The sequence below is a fragment of the Leptosomus discolor genome, chromosome 3 (assembly GCF_034619465.1).
Source record: "Leptosomus discolor isolate bLepDis1 chromosome 3, bLepDis1.hap2, whole genome shotgun sequence".
Taxonomy (NCBI): domain Eukaryota; kingdom Metazoa; phylum Chordata; class Aves; order Leptosomiformes; family Leptosomidae; genus Leptosomus; species Leptosomus discolor.
Window position 1 is genome coordinate 14,165,470 of NC_141393.1, and position 16,993 is coordinate 14,182,462.

General features: G+C 40.9%; 1 protein-coding gene across 1 annotated transcript in view; it reads right to left on the bottom strand.

Moving 5' to 3' along the window:
* Nucleotides 1–2,883: 2,883 nt before the first annotated feature.
* WDR25 (WD repeat domain 25) overlaps nt 2,884–16,993 on the bottom strand; it is a 70,083-nt gene continuing 55,973 nt past the window's right edge. Inside the window, exons 5-7 of the mRNA XM_086462306.1 lie at nt 5,606–5,776; nt 3,524–3,664; nt 2,884–3,144 (exon numbers count right to left, since the gene is read on the bottom strand). Of these exons, the coding sequence (XP_086318432.1) occupies nt 2,923–3,144; nt 3,524–3,664; nt 5,606–5,776 (534 nt within the window). The 3' untranslated portion in view covers nt 2,884–2,922. The remainder of the gene's footprint in view (nt 3,145–3,523; nt 3,665–5,605; nt 5,777–16,993) is intronic.

Consider the following 16,993-nt stretch of genomic DNA (forward strand, 5'->3'; position numbering starts at 1 on the left):
GGATCTCATGAGTAATTAAAACTTCAGCCATCTTGGAAATCTGACACAAATGCAATTCTAATTTCAATATTCTTTAAGACTATACAGTTTCAGGTTTCTTTTCTTTTTCTCTACATCTGTTAATCAAATTTAAGCTTTTCCCTCCTCCTGCCCATAAATAGTCTAAAATTTATACTTGCAAGATAATTTCAGGAGGGGTAAATGCCAGACACCAGAATCGTGCCTCAGGACAGAAGCTGAACTTAAGCAACAACATGGGTAATGTTACAAAATGCAGTTACTTTTCCACACAATATGTGCAATGATTCCCAAAGCCTGCTCTCTCAGATCTTTCAGTCTACCCAGAGCTCTCAGCTGAAACTGAATGTGCTGAGAGCTCATCCAGATATAGAGCAGTCTTCACATAAGCTGGGGCCTCATCCAACAAGACATCTCTACCGTGACCTTACATTTATTTCAGAGACCTTTCTCAACACTGTCTTTAATAAAATGACAGATAATCTCTTGTGGAAATAACAGGATGCATCGCATGACTAGTGCTGCCCATTCTTCATATAGACAAAGCTGATTGCCAGAAGTTTTAGTGGCAATAGCCCATTTTGAACTAAAATACCTGGAGGGAAGGACACAGAGCCACCCTCTTAGAAAATGCTGTGCAGTTGTGATTCAGCCTGCCTAGCGATAAGCAACTACTACTTCACTTTCAGATGAACTCCTTCTGACATTTATGAAGATCCCACAGCTTGAATTAGCAGTAACTCATCAAATCACTGAACCAGTTACCATTTAAAGGGTCCAGCTGGCTTGTGTGCTAGAGGCACAGTCAAGAGAAGAGCAAAATTCAGACTCCTGTTGAACAGTTAATTGAACAAGGAAGCAAGAAATTAAGAACAGTCTAGGGGGAGAAAAAAAAAAAAAAAATGTTATTTGTGCTACATTGGATGGTTCACCAAAATTTAACGCCCTGTGCTAAAACCTGCCATAACAGTTAATAGATGATTAAAACCACTCAGACACAATATTTTGCTCCAGACTTCAAACAATATAACTGTGGATCCATAGTCTCGGTACAGGCTTATTTCCTACTACAAGTTACAAGGAACAAAAACTACAAACCATTGGAGTACATTTTGCTCGTTACTTAATTAAAATCTGCCATTTGCAAGAGCATTCCGAAAATTTTTCTCTGAAAAAGCTGTTTTAACTGAGTATGTGAAAAATGGATAAAACCCCCTTGTATTTGAAGAATAAAAGATGCTACGGCGGAAAACTCGCTATTATACGTGACTTCTGGAGTCCACAACAGAGACAATTTAGTCAACGCCATTTTCCTGTGTATGTTAAAATACCTTTATAGACTAATCAGACCAAATACAAACCAAGCTTATAGCACTCACTCCAAGGTAGCACACATTTATACGGATTCAAGGTTGGGAATACATGTGGCTTAGGTGATGCACAGACATATTTTTTTCAGTGATACATATATGTATACACATACACACATATAAAACGGATAATAATTTATAGAACCAAGCAATACAAGTGCAGGGAATGCAAATTTAAAATACATTTACAAGCAATCTATACATATGTAAATACACAGTTATGGCCTAATGAATTTCCTATTTGCTGCAAAATAGCCCAGCTCCTCTCTGAATGTCAGAGAACATACCTGCACTGAATAGCATGATGACAATTTTCTGTGTCTAAGTGACATCAAGAAGTATGGAGAAATGTATGTGTATTCATAATAAATTCGGGTAGCATAATAATTCGTTTCCCCTCGAAGTATCCGTTCCATGATCGTGCTGAGTACTAACTTGTCAAAAATAACAGAAGTAAAACAGAAAAATATGGACACCATGTATATTAAAAAAAAAAAGTTTATTTTTTCATTAAAAATATTTACATGTAGTTTTGCTTTGTTTATGTACAGTTATAAATGTAACTTTAAACATCGGGATTTCAAGAACATGAACTTATTGACTTCAAAATTAACTTTGAGTTATCTGGCACATCTTTCCCTGGAACACTCAGAAGGCATTTTACAATAAGGTGAGCTAGTAACAGCTACCCATTTCCAAAAGAAGTAGTCTCACCTGCCCTGCGATCTTCCCCCTTCTTGTGTGTAGAAGTAGTTTTCCCTTGAACTACACTATCGCTTGCCTAACCCTTCAGTGAGCAGGTCAGGGAGCTACACTAGTGAAAAACAGTTAAAATTAGTGAAGAAAAAAAAAATCCCAGAAAGATCAAATAGGCATTGATGTCTGAACATCATCCTCTGTTAAATAATATGTAACCACCAACTTTTGGTGAGGACGAGAGGAAACAGACTCAAGCTGTGCGATGGGAGGATTAGATTGGATATTAGGAAATATTTTTTCACCAAAAGGGTTGTCAAGCACTGAAACAGGCTGCCCAGGGAAGTGGTGGAGTCACCAACCCTGGAGGTATTTAAAAGACACGTAGATGAGATGCTTAGGGGCATGGTTTGGTGGTGGATTTGGCAGTGTTAGGTTTATGGTTGGACTTGATGATCTTAAGTGTCTTTTCCAACGTAAATGATTCTATGATAAAACTCAGTCTAAGAAAGTTGCATTGAAAGCTACATAAAATGAGCAATAACTTTTTTAAGTTCAGCTATTCAAACCAAAGTGGGGCTAGATGAGCACCAGGAGATTGATACAAAAGGGGCATAAAATTTGTCACCAGGACTGTGGGAGAGAGTAAGACCACTTCTTTGCTCACCAGCTAACTACAAGACCATCTTAACTGCATTATGAAAGCATACACTTAGAGGTCATAGAAGTCTCTCCTGCTTACAATGCATCACAACAAAATTTCACATTACATACCATAGTTTATTTCCTATGCCTTTGACAGACTAACAGGAGACATCCTGGAAAGTAATTCTGCTTGTTATTGCCAGATCTTGATTTCTCCAGCCCAATCACATGTTGCAAGGAGCGATGGCAAGACTGGATGAAATATTGCACTCACACAAGCTTCTTTATGTGCCGACAAAGTGCGAATAATCCTAGCAGTATGATAGTTGTAGAAAAACACTTTGCCATCTGAACTTCCTGTCACCAAAAGCGTTCCATCTGGTGAAAATTCACAGCCCACTGCAAATCCTTCCACCTGTAAAAATCAATAACAGTATAACTCTTGTTGTTGATTGGAAAAGTTCATTGTGATATACTGAAAATGAATATAGCAAAAAAACACCCTTGTATCTTCAAATAAAAATGCACTAAGGACTTCTCCAGGTGTTTATTAAGACAGTTACAACACAAACTTATTTAATCAAGCTATTAGGTATTCATAAAGTCTTCTAATAACTATTTTCTCCAGAGTGCATATGATTCAAAATAGACTGGCACATGGGAAAGCAAATGAAGACAACTAATATCTATTACTGATTTATAATCAAACACTTAGCAGACATATTAAGAAGCACATGTACTTTGCTATCTATCTTCCTTCCAGACTTGGATATTAAATTCCCAGTGAAGGATACCTTATGTCCTTCAAATCTTTTCTTTTTGTTGATTCGGTAAGGTCGTTGGGCAGAAAACAAAGCCATGTAGTTTCCGTTCGTCTGAGCAACAAACATGGACTCTTTTGGGTGCAGAGTCAGACTTGGGCAAGTGTAACGCTCCTGAAAAGCATTTTAAAGAAAGTTTTGCTGTATGAAACAAAAGATTTGTTCAAATGATTCAGGTTATCTTTTGACATATTTGAAAGACCATAAGAGGCAAGGTATACATAAGTCACCTCTACGGTATACATTATATGAAGATGCTTAACTCATTACAACCCACCAAAAGTATTACAACCCACCAAAAGTCTTACAACAAGACAGATATTAAATCAATCTCTACCCTGATTTCCTAGACATGAACAAAATCACATCTCCCTCTGAACCGTAATTATACTGCAGAACAGTTGCAGAAAGGTAACTCCAACCTGATGGTATTCAATCATCCTCTTCCTGCCCAAGGAAAACTAAAGCTTGAATGTGAAAGTGAATCCTCTTCTTCCATATCCCTTCCTCCATAGCTATGGATGCCATGAATACAAATTAAGAGCGCTTTGGCTGTAGGATGTGTCTGCATGTGAAGGATATCAGGTTGACAGTGACTGCTGGACACCATGGGCTATGTGGCAGAGTGGGAAGAACATCAGACTGGTTTTGTTGTGTGATTTGGAAGCGATGAGCTGGGAAGGAAGTTCTGGGTATTGTAAGGTATTGTGCGCAGAAACCGAAACAGGGCTAGGCAGTTTGCCTGGTTAGGGGTGTGCGCCATGGCAGAGCACTGCATGCTTCTGGGGAGAAACTAGCTCTAATGGCAAGGGATCAGAAAGCACAATGCCGTCTGCAGGAGCACTGTGCTATTATGCTTGGTACACTGCAGTAATGAATTATTTCAGAGCGCTTAACTGTTCATTTGTTAGTGCAGACAAGCTAGATCAAGTCTTGTTGGGATCAAATCTGGTTAGAGAGTTCAGGGGTTCTCTCCCACCTTGAAGGGTTCAAAGGTGCAATTCAGAAAAGTGAGGCAGAGTTTCCAAAATCACTACCAATTTTTGTTTATTCACAATACAGAAAGGGGGAAAACAGTCCAGTTCAGAGATGCTGTAGTCATGAGAAGGTAGGCTCTAGGGGGCATTTAGTTTGTTTGGCAAGGGGTAAAGAGAAAAAAGTTGTTTGTTTGACATTTACTCCTTGATACTGAACCTGACCAGTCTGTACTTCATATATTCACAGCTCTTTTTTTTTTCCTTTTTTTTTTCCCTATTGCCTATCCAAGATGTTGCTAGATCCAATATTGGACAAAGACATAACTGTGGAAATTAAACGTGAAACAACCCCATTAGATCATCAGCTACATATCCTTGCCAGTAGAGAACTGTTCATTTCAGCCAAAAAGCATCTATATACAATCCAATCATATTATATTACACAGGATATAAGACACGGTTTTTCAAAAAAGACCCAGGGAGTTGGAATTATCTATTAACTTCCTTGGTAATCTCCTTTGAAGCTGTCAGCCTTTCTAGACAATTTAGTCCTTTAAATATCTTGCCTGGATAGATTACTGACAGAAACACCGCACCTGCACTGATAAAAGTAAATTTTGCCTCTGTGATTACGCATACTAGATATCTATGTGCATGTATCAGGTTGCTATTACTATGTGGATATTAAACTCAATTTGTCAATATCCCTCATTGCAGCTGATGAAAAATGTATGAAAAAGGGTGGGAAAACAAACGTGGCACTATAGCAACTACTGCCATGCACCACTGGCAAGCTAGAATGACACAGCAGTGGCCTTGCCTAAACATAGCTTAGATGTCAATGAATGAGCACTGAAATGTAAATATTTTTAACACAAGAAGACCTATCAGTCTTCAAGGTCATTTTTTAAGAATAAGTAAGTGTTTTTAAAATATAAAAATAAAGCAAGCCCTCCACTTGCATTAAGAGCATTTTATACATCACACAATGTATAGAAAATCGAAAGCTTTTTCTTACAATACTGGCAAGCATGAAATAATAAATCATGACTCAAACAATACTAGTTGTTAATCTTACATGAAAAATCTGATTGGAGATTTTTGCAGCACTTTGGTAGTCCCATGCAATAATGGTACGATCAGCTGAGTCCCGGCTTACTGCATCTGTGCTTGTAAGAAATTCTCTTCCTTCAGGGAGAAAGAGGATATTCAATGTCTGTTGTACTGCAGCTTTGTACACTCTTAACACCTAGTGGATAAAAAAGTTTGTTATTTTTTGGCAGATCAGAAGAACATGATAACCTATGTTTTCCCTCTTTGTATTAATAATTATCTCCAACAAATCATATATTATTTTAAAATGTGAAAAACTAACTTGTTCATAAATGTTGAAGTACTAGTGTATTGAATAGCTTGTTAATATAGGTAGAGACTCCACGTACAGAAAAATTAAATTAATTAAAGGAAAGTGTCAGTTTGTACAATTTATACATTCTATTGATATATACATAAGATTCTTGTATAAATTCCCAAGGAATTGGAGTTAGATCCAGAAAGAGCTTTAGACAACACAGTATTGTGGAGCTGGGTCTACACAAACTCCTTTCTCTTTTATGCACTCTTCTAGATTCCCTAGAAGAGGCAAGGGTATCTTTGGCAGCAGGCTGGCCAACTTGGTGAGGTGGGCTTTTAACGGAAGGACTCAGGGGGCAGGGTCCAAAGTGGCAATGCGCACACCATTGCAACCAACTGGGGAATAAGCCAGGCCAAGCAGAGCAGCGACAAATGTTCCTTAGGCGACTCCCAAGACGAGAACCAGAAGACTAACCACCTCAAGTGTACGTATACCAATGCACACAGCCTGTGGAAAAAACAGAAGGAACTGGAGCCCCACGCCCAGTCAGAAAGTTATGATATCATAGGAATAACTGAAACATGGTGGGACAACGCACATGACTGGAGGATCACAATGGATGGCTATGGGCTGTTTTGTAAAGACATGTGGGGAAGAAGAGGAGGAGGAATCACACTCTATGTTAAGAAGAATCTTGAATGTATAGAAGTCAACTACGGTGATTGTGGAAGCCCTATGAGCGCCTCTAGATCAATATCAGAGGGCTTGTCTTCAAGCGGGATCTTACAGTAGGCATCTGCTATCGACCTCCAAACCAAGACAATAAGGCAAACAAAGCAATATTTGGGTCACTCAGGTCAGTAGAACCCGGTTCTTATGGGTTCTTTCAACTACCCAGACACTTGTTGGAAGAACAATACAGTAGCTCACATGTCATCCATCAAGTTCCTGCAATGTGTAGAGGACTGCTTCCTCATACAAATGTTAGATGTGCCAACCAGGAATGAGGCACTGCTGGACTTGCTACTCACAAACCAACAAAACCTGCTTTGTAGTATCTCGGTGTGGTGGTTTGGCCCTGGCCAGATGCCAGGTGCCCACCAAAGCCACTCTATCACTCTCACTCCCTCAGCTGGACAGGGGAGAGAAAATATAAAAACAGGCACGTGGGTCAGATAAAGACAGTTTAATGAAGCAAATAGTCACGCATGGAAGCAAAAGCAAAACAAAAGATCTTATTCTCTACTTCCCATCATCAGGAGATGTCCAGCCACTTTCTGGGAGGTAGGGCTCCGGTACACGTAGCAGTTGCTCCGGAAGACAAACATGAAACGAATGTTCCCCCCTTCTTCCTGTTTTCCCCAGCTTATATTGCTGAGCAGACATCATGCGGTATGGAATATCCCTTTGGTCAGTTTGGGTCAGCTGTCCTGGCTATATCCCCTCCCAAGTTTTTACCCACCCCCAGCCTACTGGGGAAATGTTGGGGAAACAGCCTTGATGCTGTGTGAGCCCTACTCAGCCGCAGTCAAAACACTGGTGTGTTATCTGGCTACCACTGCACAGCACGGTGAGGGCTGCATCTCAGGCAGACCCCGTTACACTCGGTTAGTCATAGTCCTGGCTGCAGTGATCACAATATTGTGGAGTTTGGGATCCTGCTGAGCATGCTGAAGTTTGGTACTAAGACAAAGGGTTTAGATTTTAGAAGAGCAAACTTCAGCTTGCTCAGAGCTCAGTCATGAGGGATTCTGTGGGAAGCATCCATCGAGGATAAAGAAGCTAGCGAGTGCTGGGAGTTTTTCAAGAACACTCTCCTGGAAGCACAAAAATAGTTCATCCTCTTTAAAGGTAAGGGAAGTAGGCAACGCAAGAGACCCTTTTGGCCTAACTGCAAGCCTCTGAGTCTGCTCAAAACCAAAAGAGAAGCATACCAGAGACAGAAAAGTGGATGAATACCCATTGAGAACTACAAGCGCACTGCCAGGGCCTGCAGAGATGCAGTTAGAAAAGCAAAAGCTCAGCTCCAATAGAAATTGGCCAGAGATGTCAAAAACTGCAAGAAAGGATTCTTCAGGTACATAAACACCAAGCAGAAAGAGAAGGAAAATATTGGTCCGCTGTTTTTTAGTCCACAGCAACACTGAAAAGGCAGAGGTTCTCAACACTACCTTTGCCTGTCTTTATCAGCACTGTTGGGCCCCAGCCTTGAGAACAAAAATCCAGGTTGATGCAAGCACAGACCCACCATCAGTGACGGAAGAGTTGGTATGTAAACTATTACAGGAGCTTGACTCCTAGAACTTGATGGGCCCTGACAATGTCCACTCAAGGGTGTTAAGAGAGCTGGCAGACATTGTTACAAGGCTGCTCTCCGTAATCTTTGAGAAGTCATGGAGACTGAGGGACATCTCAAAAGACTGGAAGAAGGCTAATGTCACCTCCATCTACAAGAAAGGCTTAAAGGAGGATCCAGGAAACTATAGGCCCACCAGTCTTACTTCAATCCCTGGGAAAGTTCTGCAACGAATCCTCCTGGGTGCTATCATAAGTCAAATGAAGCACGTGTCTGGGACAAGCCAGCACAGATTCACCAAGGGCAAATTGTTCTTGACAAACCTGACTGCCTTCTACAACAAAGTAACTTGGTTGGTTGATGTGGGGCAAGCAGTGGATGTTGTCTTCCTGGATTTCTCCAAGGCTTTTGATATGGTTCCCCACAGCCTCCTCCTAGAGAAATTGATGCGTTACCGTTTAGACAAGTGGTCTGTGCAGTGAGTGGGGAACTGTCTGACAGACCGCACACAGAGGGTGGTCGTAAATAGCTTCTTTTCAAACTGGCAACCTGTCACAGGTGGGGTTCCCCAGGGATCGATATTGGACCCAATGCTGTTTAATAGCGATCTGGATGATGGGATCAAGGGTACCCCAATGAAGTTTGCTGAGGATACCAAACTGAGTGGGAAGTGGACACTTTGGAAGGAAGAGCCACCCTGCAGGAAGACCTGGATAGGCTGGAAGAGTGGGCTAACAAGAACCTTATGAAATTCAGCAAGGACAAATGTAAGGTCTTGCACCCGGGAAAATATAATCCAGGAGTGCAGCACAGGCTGGGATCTACCTGGCTGGGGAGCAGCTGTGTGGAAAGGGACCTTGGGGTCCTGGTGGACAAGCAGCTCGATATGAGTGAACAGTTTGCTACTGCAGCAAAGAAAGCCAATGGGTGACACCTGGAATACTGTGTTCAGTTTTGGTCCCTGCTGTACAAAAGAGATGTGTACAGGCTGGAGAGGGTCCAGAGAAGGGCCACAAAGATGATCAAAGGACTGGGAAGTCTGCCATATGTGGAAAGGCTGAAAGAATTGGGTTTGTTCAGCCTTGAGGAAAGTTCTGGTATTCAAAGGGTGGCTAGAAAGAAGATGAAGTCTCTGGTTTTATAAGGAGTCACATGGAAAAGACAAGGGGTAATGGGTACAAGTTGCTCCTGGGGAGGTTCCAATTGGACACAAGAGGAAAATTTTTCACAATGAGAACACTCAGCCACTGCAATAATCTCCCCAGGGAAGTGGTGGATTCCTCAACATTGGACACTTACGTTTCAGATAGACAAGGTGCTGGGCCATCTTGTGGAGCCATCTAGACCATGCTTTTGCCATGAAAGGTTGGAACCTTGAGGTCCCTTGCAACCTGGTATTCTATGATTCTATGATTTAACTCAGAGCACTCTGAGGATAAGCTTGACAATCTCGCCTTTCTCCTTCCAGGAAACTTCAGAAGTGTAAGTTTTTGGTCTTTTTGTTCTCAAAATCTTCAGCTATTTATAGAGCTAGAGAAAGGAAATTAATTAGGTTAGGTGGGATTTGGGACTTACTGGTATGAAAAAGACACAGCAGGAAGTGATCGCTCTGGACTTAATAGTAAACCACTGTTTATGACTGGGTATAAGTAAACTTGATGATTCAAGGCTCTCCCAGTCCCATGCTGCTGTCTGTCATTGCTTAACTTGCAAGTAGTAAGACCTCAGTGTCAGGACCGTACAGCAAGGGAGCAAAGCTGGCATGCTCAGTCAGAAACTGCGTACGAGGTCAATGTGGACACGCTCAGCAAAAGGGTACACCATTCACCCTGCAGAAGATACATCCATCCCATCAAGAACTCTGTCTGATACCCTCTGCTGAAAAACCCAATCAGAGGTTGGTCTTTTAAAGTTCTGACAGAGAGGGAAGGATGGAGGTGACAGGAGCACCGCTGTCGAACAGTTCAATGCTTTAAGGACTCAGCCAGGATCCTGCCTTGGTCTACGGGGATCCAATCCCACACCTCCCACCTCACCTCCCTACCAGTTGTCACAGAATCACAGGATGGAAGTGGTTGGGAAGGATCTCTGGAGATCATCTAGTCCAACCCCCCTTGCTAAAGCAGGCTCACCTAGAGCAGGTGGCACAGGGTCACATCCAGGTGGTTTTTTGCTATCTGCAGGGAAGGAGACTCCACAACATCCCTGGGCAGCCTGTTCCAGTGCTCTGCCACCCTCAGAGTAAAGAAGCTTTTCCTTATGTTCAGGTGGAACTTTCTGTGCTCCAGCTTGTGCCCGTTGCCCCTTGTCCTGTCACTGGGCACCACTGAAAAGATCCTGGCCCCATCCTCTTGACACCCACCCTGTAGATATTTATAAGCATTGATAAGGTCCTCTCTCAGTCTTCTCTTCTCCAGGCTAAACAGACCCAGGTGTCTCAGTCTTTCCTCGTAAGAGATGCTCCAGTGCCCTAATTGTCTTCATAGCCCTCCGCTGGACTCTCTCCCATAGTTCCCTCTCTTGAACTGGAGGGCCCTGAACTGGACACAGTACTCCAGATGAGGCCTCAATCAGAGCAGAGTAGAGGGGGAGAAGAACCTCCCTCAACCTGCTGGCCACATTGTTCTTAATGCACCCCAAGATACCATTGGCCTTCTTGGCCACAAGGGCAACTTGCTGGCTCATGGTCAACTTGCTGTCTACCGAGACTACCAGGTCCTTTCCGCAGAGCTGCTCTCCAGCAGATCAACCCCTAGCCTGTACTGGCGCATGGGGTTATTCCTCCCCAAGTGTAGGACCCTGCACTTGCCCTTATTGAACCTCATTACATTCCTCTCAGCCCAACTCTCCAGCCTGTCCAGGTCTCACTGAATGGCAGCACAGCCTTCTGGTGTATCAGCCACTCCTCCCAGCTTTGTACCATCAGCAAACTTGCTGAGGGTGCACTCTGTCCCTTCATCCAGGTCACTGACAAATATGTTGAACAAGACTGAACCCAGTACTGACCCCTGGGGAACACCACTAGTCACAGGCCTTCAACTGGATTCTGCGCCACTGACCACAACCCTCTGAGGTCTGCCATTCAGCCAGTTCTCAATTCACTTCACTGTCCACTCATCTCACCCACACTTCCTAAGCTTAACTACAAGGATGTGATGGGAGACAGTGTCAAAAGCCTTCCTGAAATCAAGGTAGACAACATCCACCACTTTCCCTGAATCTACCCAGCCAGTAATGCCATCATAGAAGGCTGTCAGATTGGTCAAGCATGATTTCCCCCAGGTGAATTCGCGCTGACTACTCTTGATAATCTTCTTTTCCTCCAGATGCTTAGAGATAACATCCAGAATGACTTGCTTCGTCATCTTTCCAGGGATGGAGGTGAGGCTGACTGGCCCGTAGTCTCCTAGCTGCTCCTACTTGCCCTTTTTGAAGATGGAGTGACATTGGCTTTCCTCCAGTCTTCAGGCACCTCCCTTGTTTGCCATGACCTTTCAAAGATGATGCAGAGCAGCTTAGCAATAACATCTGCCAGTTCCCTCAGCACTGGCAAGAGTCTCTGCTGCTTCTGCTGAAGCAGAGGCTTTTTCTGTCACTCTGCTGAAAATGCAGGGCAGCAGGGAAAGAAAGAGTCATCAATATTTCAAATCTAGGCTCAACAGTAAATAAAGCGGCTCATCCACTAGTTTCCATCATGTAATTAATGCATATGAACAACCACTAAGGAAATTTACAATGTAAAAGGAAATACCAAAACCACCAGAGTTCCCAAATCTAGACCTTCTTTCAGGACATATACCAAAGCAGGTTTGATCCATGCAGAAATGGGTCCTCAGCCACAGGATTCTGAATATTTTAACAGCCTGTGTGTTGGATCTTAAAAAGTAAGAGAGATTTTGAACCTAAGGAATACATGAACAATCTGAATTTTCTTTCTTTCTACTTTTCTTCACAAAATCCTGCATCTATGTTGTCTACTTTGAATTTTGCAAATCAATACTTTTACTTTCTTTTTCTCTGATTTGCCTCCAGTGAAGAGAAACTTCAAGGCAAGTGGCCAGATCAAAGTAATCCATCTCTCTGAATATGGTGATCCTTAAAACTAGGACACTGGAAGACTCCTAGTTATTAATATCTAAAGCTCGCTGTCTTCCAGATAGCTAAAACATAGCAGCCTGCACTTCCAACAGGGTGGTCAGAGGTTACTCCATCTTCTCATGTCACCAGGAAAACTAACAGAGCAGAGAGAGTGCTTGAAGTATTACACTGAAACGGTTCTCAACTTTGTGAGTCATTTCAGTGCCTACCTTATATCCCTAACATAGTATGTGACTACTGACCTCAGAGCCCAGACCTTTTACATACACTGTAAGCACATACATTTTTTAAAAAATAATTTTCAGATGTCACAGTGAAATATCCTGGATTATACCTCTGTTTTATACCTTAACCAATAAAAGAAAAATAATTTCAAATATCAAACATAACAAGAGAACTTCTTGATTTCTTGCCTCAAGCTCAAAAATCTATAACTGTTCGGAAATGTTCAGAACTTGCTGATCCTGCTTCAGGGTAGCGATATACTAGATGATCTCCTGAGGTCCCTTCCAGCTCTGCTTCCTGTGATCTCGGCATGTAGAAGGATGGCAGCAGCAGCTGCTCCAATTGCTTTTCACATGCTCTGTGAAACGTACAGTTTAGAAACGCGATGTTTGCATTCAGTGAAGAACCTCAGTCATGCAAGGACCCTACACACCCTGTAATAACATCAACAAGATGTAAACCTGCAGACTCAAAAAACTGGCATGCTTTTCAGCAATCTGCTTGCATTTTTAAGATAGTGCATATACAAAAATGTTACTTGCTTTCATCAGATTTTTCAGTCTAGGAATCTGCATAACATACAAAGCAATTAAACTTTGTAAAGCCAAAAATGATATTTGCATATATATAGCCTCCACTTTCTCTATGAAGAAATCACCATGCATAGCTATTTCTTCATAGCGTTATAAAAGGAAGCCCATAGTTCATTAGGAAAGTAGAAAATTAAGCTATTTTGTAGGAGTAAAAATTTAAAGAAAAAAAAATACCACCACCACCCCCCCCTCAAAATAGAATAGCTGCTTGGAATGAGGAATGGAAAACCATACAGAAACCTGACAGCTGTAGGAACCGCAGGAGAAGTGAAATAAAGTTAAATTGAGAGGGGGGAACACAAAAGGCTCTACCACCCTAACAGGCTGAAGGAGGCAGCTACTTAGCAGCAGGCACCTTCACAGAAATGACAAGTCCCAACCGGGGAGTCTGCAAGATCAGAGCACAGAGCAGGACAAACATGTAGAAACAGGGGCAGAGAGGCAGTAACACAGGCCAGTTGGTGCTGGGAAACGAAGAAGAACAATATAGATTAATAAATGATAATAAAATCCAAAACGGTGATTCACGGTAGTGATTCTTTAATGTTTTCCTATTTTAAAGATGAAAACTCAGACATACTGTTTGGGTCTTCATCTTCTAAAAAAATAACCTTGTGAAATGTATGTAGGTACCTATCCATACATACACTGTGTCTAGCACTGTTAAGGGGTTAGGGTTTAGGTTTGGAAGTTGTTTTTAACAGGTTTTGGAGCAACAGACATCTCTCAGTAAGGAAAAAGAAGAGATTGTGAAGTTGGTAATGTGCACGTGTTCAAAACAAAACCACATAATTTTTGCTGAAATCTTGTTGGGCTCTTACTAAAACTGCCACTATCAATTTAAACATTTTCACTGCTAATCATTAAATATATTTGCTTGTCTGTTATTTAATAGGACATCTAACCAAATTACCTGTATATCTTAGCTCTGTAACACGAAACTGTCTTTATAAAAATTAGTACAAAGGACCATCTTTAGATGTTTGATACATATCTCAGAAAAACCATGCTGTTTAATCTTCAAATCACATAGTAAGAACTGACTCAGAACACTAAAGTAACACTTTGAATAGCAGCTGGGAACTTGATATACATAGTATTTAAATTCTCCCATAAAGATAGCTTTCACAAAATAACTAATTGCAACACCCCTGCTCAGAAAAGTACTCATTATCAAACCTGCTTTGTTCTACCTTAGACAATTAATTCATGACATGCCTGAGGAATTTGCTTGGGGAAGGCACCTGTTTCTCTACCCTGCTGGCTTTATTTGTTAATAACAGCTTTTGCTCTTTTTCTATTTGCAGATTTAGCACCTATAAGCATTGGAAAACCACAGTCCACTTCTTCAATCTAAGCATTTTCTGGACATAAAAGAAATCAATTCAAAGGAAAGCCTAATAGTTTCTGATGTCAACACAATCCAACATAATAATAAAGCTTCTTCACTAAGGCGAGAGTTCATGGCTGCAGGCATTCGACAAGAAAGGTAATTTAAGCAAATTAAATCAGTTTCAAACATGCTTATGGTTCTGATGACTTGAAAAGCATGCTGTGATGCTGAATTCTGGGTATATATTTCAGATGAGTGTTCTATAATACTTCTCTGCATAAAGCACATGCAATGCCTGCTATTTGTCAAGAAAGCTCAAAGCCTCCACACAAGCAATTCAGAAGCTGTTGTTTGCCCCAGCTCTGTTCTGGCCACCTGTAACCTATGTGCACTGCACTTCCCCCAAGCTTTATGCAAGTGATGAGAAAGAAATGTGATTTTATAGTCACTGTGCTAAGCATCAGGAGATGAGGTCTCAAAACAAATCTAAGAGGACTACAGGCAATCTGGATGGTCATGATAAAATCCTTAATCAGTCAGTATCATGGCTTCCAACCTGTAAAAATGGTCATATATTTTCTTCCACTTCTTGTCCTACGTTTTTACATTGAGTGCTTTGGCATGAAACTGCCTCTTAAAAAAAAAAAGGTTATTTTGCACAAAATAGAAGCTTTTTTATCTACTGCACTGCAAGCCATTTGTGATGACCTATTCTACAGAGTAAGGTGTTGAGGAAGATGACTACTATTTTTAGGGTTTTTTTTTTATAAATTTTACTATTTACTATATTTTCTAGCTACATGTTCACAACAAAACCACAACCACACGACAAATCCAATTTATATCTCTGATCTCCATCTGAAAACTATAATGGCAATTTTAATCAAAACATATGACAAAACCATAGACAAGAAGATCAAGTATGCCACAGTCTTATGTTCTTTTAAAGTCTTTTAACATTGCTGTATTTCTTTTTATGTAATAGAAAATAATTGTTCTGTTTTTCTGTTTAAGTTTTTCCCTGTAACTGCTCTGTTTTCAGACATAGCTCAAGATTATCAAGGGGTCTTGAGAATGATTAAAAGGAAAGGGAGACTGATTAAAATGAAGAAGTCGTTGAGCTTAATCTAGTATTGATCTACAAGACTTTAGGTATGAACAACGTACACCGCGGTTTTTTTAAGTCACTTTCAGATTGTTTGAGAAGGTACAAGAACCTTGTGATAGAAAGTGTCGACCATTTATTAGAAAAAATTATATATTTTCCCATCAGATTTTTAATTTAAAATTCTCTCCCCATCTCAAATAGGGTAAGAAGTGAAATCTGTATACAGGACACAGATAGCGACCATCTGAGATACAGAATGGCTTTTCTATGAGGAGTAATAATCAAGGACTTTTCAGTGCAAAAATGATTCGACCAAGGGGAATCTGAAAGAATTGGAAATAAAGTCTGAGCAATGTGGAGAAGGCGAAGGGTTTCTTCCATTATAAGAATTTAGATTTCAAACTAGCAGAAGGCAGCTTCAAAACACACAGAATGAGATGATGCTTCTCACAATACACATTTAAGTTGAATTCCTTGCTACAGGATGTTGCAGACATAAAAAAAATCAAGAACAACCAATTCCACAGTATGAAAACCCAAAGAGAGCTGTGAAAGACAAAGGCATTACCTGTGGTGCAAGAAGTCCCCAAACTGTAAGTTAGAAAGGTCTGGGTAACCGTGGCTGGGAACTGTGATAAAGAAGTTTGCTGTGTTGTTTTCATATTGATTTTTAAAAGCATACTGGTTGCTGCTGGGGGTGTAAAATCTGTCTAGAAATGGGCTGAAACCAGAACAGCTATTCCCAGACAGCTTCTCACTTGAATACTCATGCTCCAGAAGGAGGCATGTTTTGTTCCTTGCCCATTTCAGTCTCTCCAGGAGAAGTTGCTCCAGGAGAGATCATATGCACAGACAGGTCTATGAGTCTCATCTGCGATACCAACACCGTATGAGGTTTCCAAATAAACACAGCAGGACTGCTCATGTATGTGATACAGCCACATAAAATGTGCCTTTGCACTCAGGAAGGACCCCTGAATGTTAACATTTAAAACCAAATGCCATTACACAAGTACAAATGTACCCCCCCCGTATTTCTTTGAACTTTTTCTCCACAGATTCAGTAAGGATTTCTCTGACTGTGAGAAGGATAACTTCTGGTTTTTAAAGTGCTGAATAAATCACCTTATTTTAATTACATTGTTCTTCCTAATACCACCAGTACGTGACAATGTATTGGCTGTTTCTATAGAAACCAGAAGTGCAAGTAGCTCAACCAATTTCTACAGCCTTTTTTCATATTTATATGCTATCCAGAGACAAATTCATTAGGTCTCCTAAATACATGCTACTTAAAATGACTGCATCTCATCTGAAAGAAATTGCACTAGAATGTTTCCTAGGAAACAAATGCACTGCACTTGCACTTTAAATTTATTAATTTTTTTTAACTGTGCTTTAATGACTTAGGCTTATTTCTTTATAACTCAAGTATGGAGAAACAGCTCAACAACATAAA